Source organism: Anoplopoma fimbria, chromosome 11 (assembly GCF_027596085.1).
Source record: "Anoplopoma fimbria isolate UVic2021 breed Golden Eagle Sablefish chromosome 11, Afim_UVic_2022, whole genome shotgun sequence".
NCBI classification, from domain to species: domain Eukaryota; kingdom Metazoa; phylum Chordata; class Actinopteri; order Perciformes; family Anoplopomatidae; genus Anoplopoma; species Anoplopoma fimbria.
Genome location: NC_072459.1, coordinates 6,281,501 through 6,288,966, shown reverse-complemented (window position 1 = coordinate 6,288,966; position 7,466 = coordinate 6,281,501). Strand labels below are relative to the sequence as shown.

Here is a 7,466-nt window from a genome sequence, read left to right as displayed (position 1 = left end):
TCCTCCGGATCAACCAGCTCAGCCTCGACTCTGTAAATAAATCATATCCATAGAGTGTGTACAGTGTGTTAATCCAATTTTAATGCCATTTAGGAAGATAGGAGGAAGAAAGAATGTGACCGCAGCACTAAATGCAATCATATTAATCATCATGTAAAGATAATGCGGCTGAATTATTGATGCATGTGAAACCCAGTTGTGTGTGGACCAGAAACGTGGGCTTTGAGCTATGAGGGGGGTTGTAGCAAGAGAGATTTCCGTGCTAATGTGTGTGTGTGTGTGTGTGTGTGTGTGTGTGTGTGTGTGTGTGCGTGTGTGTGTGTTTCTGATTCTCTGAAAAGGAACTTATAGAACAGAGAAAAACAAACAGCTTTTTCAACGTGTTTCACTTTCTACTTCCCTGATCACTGAGAGAGTGATTTGGTGTGAGTGCATGAAGGCACTTGTGTGAGGAAGAACATGTATATGACTCTGTGTTTGTGTGTGTGTGTGTGTGTGTGTGTGTGTGTGTGTGTGTGTGTGTGTGTGTGTGTGTGTGTATGGTACCAAGTAGTATGGATGTGCCTGCCAAACATCATTTACTGTTGTGGTGCCAATAAACGGGAGCCTTTGTGTGACGACAAACTGCCCCAATCCGATTTGGCTGTGGATGCTCTCTCTCTCTCTCTCTCTCTCTCTCTCTTTTTTCATCTTTTCCTTTTGTATGTCTGCGTCTCTCTCTTGCCTGTTTTTCCCTCTTCTGCCCATTCCTTCTCGACCTAAAATCCCCCCTGTGATGCTGCAGAGTTGAGACAAGGAAATATAAACACTCTTCTCATTTCTTAGTCTTTTACACCACCCGTTGGAACTGAAAGATAATCTTGTCAACAACTGACTCGCCGGTTATTATTAATACCATTATATTCCAAATTGGTTCCAGTTTGACCATTATTTCCTCATAATTCTGGTTTTGCCGTGCACCATTACTGTAGCTACCGACTGTGAAAGATGTGTATGTGTTTCTCCAAATAAGTTTTCAGGAGGAAACATGCCCTGAAATGGCCTAGCAGCTTTCTATCACCCTCAGTTCATACATAATATTCATAAAAACAGAGGCAACATAAGGATTTTCCCCAGATGCCAGTATGTACTGTACAGTATGTATACAGAACATATGAGAACATTTCTGTATACCAGTACTGACTCAGATTTCCCAGACTTTGCAGGCTTCATAACTCTCCTGTAACCCCCAGGAGCTGCTGATGAAAAGCATTTTAACAGTTTGATGTTAAAAATGTAATATTTAAAATGATAATAGCAGCAGCCCGTGGCAGCAGGATGGTCTTGTAATTATGAAGACAGTCCTTCAACCTGAGGGCTCGAGTTTAATCTCCTCTTGACAGGAGGAGTCGGCCCTGCTCAAGTGCTCTTGAGCAAGACATGAAAGGGGAGCCAGCAACACGGGTGCTGTTCTGTAGCTTGGGAGAGGAAAATGATTGGGGATGTATGAAACATGTATGAAAGTAAAGCAGGATTTAAAGAAAGAGAAATAAATATCAGTCCTGTTGAATTAAGTGATTTTTCACAAAGTGTCGGGGCAAGCCTTCATGTAATCCTGCATCTTTTTTGTTTTTGTGACTGAAGATGACGACTTTGTGACAGAGACACTAGGAATCTATTAGGCATCGGTGCTCTCTCTCTGCAGCGAGCGGACTGCGATTTGGATGATTCATCCTCGGGTCTGCTCTAACACTGTTTATGCTCGGCTGGGCAGGGAGGGACAAGCAGTCCTCTGCTTGTATTAAAAAAACCAAAAAAAAAACACGGGATGACACAGTGAGCCCACATGCATTATTCAGCCCACAACAGAGGCCTTTCCGCTGGAGTCTCAATTTCATTACGGAATCAAAAGGTATGACGAATCCTATAGCCCGCAGGAAATAATCTGAAGCCATCGCCGGACTCACAAATAGACAATGCAGCTGCAGGTTTCTCTCTTTCTTGAGGCAAGAGGGGTTAAAGAGTAATTGGAAACTTTCCCAATTAGAAAATGTGTTTTATTACATTTCTTACCAAAAGGTGTTCTGATTAAAGTTTATAACAATTGAGAAACTCAAAAGATCAGTTAAACAGCAACTGCAGGCTTAACAAACACTAAAAACACCTTAGAATGATTTAGTTTACTAAGTGGTCCTTTTAATTAATTAACTACAATATCTGTATTCTTAGATAGATAACTGATGAATACAGAGTGCATATTCTTGCCAAGATTGTTTCTGGCTACTGCAGTGTATCCAGATCTACATTGCCACACATATACAGTAGCAGTAATATACAATTACTGTATACATGTCACATCATATTTAGTGCACAAGTTCATGGGAAATAAGCAGCAAAAAAATAGTCCTTTTATTCATGATTTAAAAAGCAGTTAAAGAAATGTTTTGGTGATCTGCACCCAACACTGATTCCTTGTTATACTGCCCTTGGCCCAGCTCTCCAATTTATTTGAGGAATGTTGTTAAGTAAGAGATGAAAATGAAAGTCACTCAATCTGCAGTTTGTTTGCTTATGAAAAGGCATTGCTTGGTAACATGTGGATGTCTCACTGGTGCTGTTTTGTAACTTATGTTTATTGATAAGGAATACTTAATAAGTGGGAAAAGTTACTTGTGATCTCGGTGCTTAAATCAACCGTGCCTCCACTGTGAATCTACCGTCCCTGTCAGTGAGTCCGTAAATCGTCAGCGGCGAACATGAACACATTATGCGACCATATGTTTCATGCCCTTCTGATTTCGCTCACGCTCTGCTGTGCAGCACACCTGCCCATATGTCTTACACATGATAATGGACCTATACACACACCCACCCACACACACACACACACACACACACACACACACACACACACATAATGTTTTACGCTCTCTGAGCATCTGACGTCCACGGAGGTCCAGCGAGTGTCATCTCTGTAGGGAGAGGGGTGGTGTACTCATGTGATTTATGTGTGAAGATGATGATGTCACGGCGCTCCTCTGCTCTGGTTGGTGCAGAGTAACACGTACACGCTCTCAAACACACACACACAACACACACACACACACACACACACACACACACAGCTGAGGAAACCCCCACACACACACAGCTGAGGAAACCCCCCCCTCCAACCCAACCCTCTGCCCCCTGTCCGAGTCCCACAGTGGCATCCCAATCTATTCATAGCACTCATCAGCTGGGCTCGTTCTCTGCCAGCCTTTATGTAATTTGTCTCTTCCGTACCTCTCTGATACAAAATGAGCGAGTGTTTCTGACAGCTGTGACTCCACTCCGTGCGTTGAATAGTTTATGTAGAAATCCCAAAAATACAGGTGACAAAATGCTCAAATCAGCATCAGCATGAGGGGGCAGGGGTAACCGACTTAATCAAACACAGTATTTATTTTTTCTCTCTCTTCAAATTCACTATTCACATCAGAATTTCCAGGTGGCTGGGAAGAGAGATATGTATGTTGATTCTTACCATGCAACCCCATTAGTTTCAGCTTTCACTTTGATGTCCCTTCTATTTTATTATTTAAATTTAAGAATTGTATAATAAAAAATGAGAATGAATCAGTATGACAATGGCATAAACTGGTTTTCTTGGTTTTATATTAGTCTTTTAAAGTTTTATTTAACCCACTACTAAGTTTTCCTATTCCCATTATGAAGCTGTGAATTTGACCACATTTCAAATATTAGCTATATATGAACACGAGTCTACCGCCATGCTAGCAGCGCTGTGAGGCTGTACTGAAGCACAGTTTTGCTTTGAGCTTAATACTTACTTCAGCATGCTAACATGCTAACATGACAATATTACCACGCTGATGCTAAACATAAATAATGTTCACCAACTTAATTTAGTGTGTTGGCATGCTAACATTTGCTTCGTAGCACTAAGTACAGCTGAGGCTGATGGGAATAGTTTTGCAGGTATAAACTAGATTATTGGGCAAATGAAAGTTTGACCTCACGGTGGTGCTAGAGGAAAAGTCAGAGGATCACCAAAATCATTAGGATTCATCCTCTGGGCACCACGAATGATCTGGATGGAACTAAATTGCAATACATCCAATAGACTGAAATATTTACATTGCTATCCCTAAAATAAGATAAAAGTACTTTGAGTTATAATGTATTGCTAGAACCCTGATCCCCATACTGTGTGTGCTATAGCCTTCAACTCTGTAATATGACAACCGAATGACCCACCATTATGTGACTCTCTTACACAATCATACATGCACATAATATTATTGCCTGGCACAGCATTGCAAATAATTGAACAGCTAAATCAACCAACTGGCAGGAAGCGTAATAGAACCAAATGTTTCTGAACGTTCAGAACAGTTTGTCTATCACTGTCACTCACAGCATCCACCCCCTCCCTCCTTTATAAGTTGTGCGTCAATCTATTCTGAAGGCCGAGTTAAAATATATTACACTTGTAAACATGCATAACTGTCTGCCTGCCGCTTCCGAACAGCACAGCTTGCTCCTGAATCATCTGGTCGCAGCGTCGTGACCATAAAGAATAGGCTACACTTGTTAGTCATTTTCTCTTTTCTCTCACCCCTCCGCAAGTTCCACTCAAGGCCATCTCCCTCCCCACAAGGTTTATGTGTGTAATAACGTTACTGAGAAGAAGTGGAATGAAAAGGAAAGATGCAACCTGAATGTGTGGGCTTAAAGAGCCGTGCATTAACAATTTATCTCCCCTGTCTCTTCTCTCCGCCATCATCTTTCCACACTCCTCTCTGCCACCTCCTTCTCTCTTTTTGATCTATCCTCATCCTTTTCCCATGCAGGGGATGAAGTGGTTTGGCAGTATGTCCCTCAGCAGCAAAAGGTGTAAGAGGAGGAGTAGATGGAGCAGCGGTGGTAGCAATAGCGTGCTGCTATCCCTGGCTCTCGTGGTGGCGGTGACCCTGATCGCCGACCCCGTGGCGGCTCAAAAGCAGCGAACTGGCGGCGCCTCGGATAAAGTGCCGGTCCTGAACATTGCGGTGATCCTTGGGCGCACTCGCTACATCTCGGACAGGGACATCCGGGCGCTGTGGAGCAAGGAGGACCCCATCGACGTCAACGTGGTCACACTGCTGGTCAACGAGACCGACCCGAAGAGCATCATCACCCACATGTGCGACCTGATGTCCGGGACAAAGATCCACGGCGTGGTGTTCGGGGATGGCACCGACCAGGAGGCCATCGCCCAGATTTTGGATTTTATTTCCTCGCAGACGCTCATACCAATCCTGGGCATCCACGGAGGGTCGTCCATGATCATGGCCGATAAGGTATGGAGGATGCTTGCTGGATGAGTGTTGTTCTTTGGATGAGTGAATGAAGTTCTGCAAAGCCAAGTGGTGTGGAGTAGACCGCATGGGTGAATGGATGATTGAACCAATGATTGAATGATTGCTTCATTGTGGAGTGATTTGTCAAAAGTTCTGTCTGTAAGTCTTTGCTGAACTGAGAACATCAAGCACACACTCACCCGTCACCTTTTAAATGTTTCTCGAGAGCCTGTTAAACGGTAATAACATATCATCATGCTAACCTGGGAAACATCGCCAATTAGCAGTACCTTTCAAAATATCTTTGTAGGTGATGTCTAAAGAAAGAATCCCTGACAGGAACTAGACTAGCATTGGTGGAAAGACACAATGTGGAGGATGTGAAAGGGGGTAGGAGGATGAGGTAAGTATCTGCAGAGAGGTGTTGGAGGAATGGGTGGATGAAAAAGCAGGTAGAGAACAGAAGGAAGGGAAGAAGGGTGACTGCAGAGGAGAGGGTGAGGAAATCTGGAAGGCAGTGGGTGTTTGTAAGTTTGGCTGACGGCTAACTGCGTGGTACAGTGAGCTGTAATCTTGGACGTCTCCATTCATGGTGCAGGATTCCTTCCGACAAATAGGAGACTTCTGATTGGTTGTCACATTTGAATAGCCCTCAGCCTGCCAATCACTCTGAATGGGAATAGGAAGAGACGAGCGGTCCTTGATGCTGTGGATTCACCAGGCAGTGCTTAGTGCTGGGGATTCATCAGATTCACAATGAGGATATTCTTATCTCTATTATTTGCCCAGAAGATCAAAGACGGCTTACCAGACAGTGTGTTAGCCAGACTTAAAGACGCTACATATAGCATTTTGAAACATCAACCTGTCCATCATCTTGGTGTAATTGTTGTAAAGAAATGAAATCGGGGGTATTGTTAGTACTAGTCCTTTTTTTAAATTACTGCTTCTTTCCCCACAACCAAGTGCCAACTAGTGTGTGTTATTCTTCCCCCCCCCCACCCCCCAAAGAGGATGAATTGTTTCACTATGAACCTTTTCCTTTTCCTTCGAGATCCGCCAGTGTGAGAAAATCACAAATCTTTAGTTCCACTGAAAAGACGAGCATCGCTCTTCCTATTTAATGCCGTGGAGCAATCGCTCTCTCTTCCAGCAGATTTCCCACCAAAGCCGACCCTGTGGCCCCACAATAAAACATGCAGCAGCCGTAGAACCTCTCAGGGACTATCTTGTGTGTTTACAGTTAGTATGCAAATGTCTTTAAAGTTATTGCGGTAAAGAATTATTGACCCTGTAATGCTACGCGGGGCAACCTTTTTAAAGAGGAGGGATGTCGGAGGAAGGCGCAGAAGAGGAGGGAGGTGAGTGTTGAAATAGAGGAGGTGGAGAGGGAAATGAAGGGGCGAGGGATAATCTCTCAGCTTGACCAGAGTCGAGGCTGAGTGGAGGGGAATTACAGAATGTCCTTATTGGCACCTGCCACACACCACCTACTTCAGCAGCACACACACACACACACACACACACACACACACACACACACACACACACACACACACACACACACACACACACACACACACACACACACTTACACACACCTCATGTCCCCTGTCAACGAGTGTCATTGAAACAGCAGCAGTTCGGCCCCTTGACAGCAGGAGTATTTCCTCTGCAGGAGCAGATGAGGAGAAAATAATCCACTTTGAAGTTCTCGACCCACCACTTTATCTCCCCCTTTGTTTTCTCTCTCACATTTCTCCCCCCGACTTATCTGTCTGTCTGTGCTATCTTCAAATCCTCTTCACAGTGCTTGAAGTTCGTTTTCGGTAATGATTTGCTTTTTCTGGACATATTGGGGATACAACCTTTTCACCTGACAACGGTTTATGTACTGTGTATCTGAGGACACATTTAAAGATTATCATGGTTGGTTTACACCAGAATTTTTAAAGAAGAATTTATCAAAGGGAATCTCGTACATTTAATAGAAAATCCAAGCTCGGGGTTTGTTCAAACAAGTAAACATGTGAATGTGGAGGCCGGAACATTCAAAAGGCTTAAAACTTTAAACCAGCTAAATCTTGAAATGTAAGAGGAGTTTTAATGTGTTTGGAAATAATTACTCTCCCACAATATATC

General features: G+C 43.5%; 1 protein-coding gene across 1 annotated transcript in view; it reads left to right on the top strand.

Annotated features, from left to right (window-relative positions):
- Window positions 1–4,838: 4,838 nt before the first annotated feature.
- grin2aa (glutamate receptor, ionotropic, N-methyl D-aspartate 2A, a) overlaps window positions 4,839–7,466 on the top strand; it is a 131,235-nt gene continuing 128,607 nt past the window's right edge. The window contains 1 exon segment of the mRNA XM_054607241.1: window positions 4,839–5,324. Within this exon segment, the coding sequence (XP_054463216.1) occupies window positions 4,839–5,324 (486 nt within the window).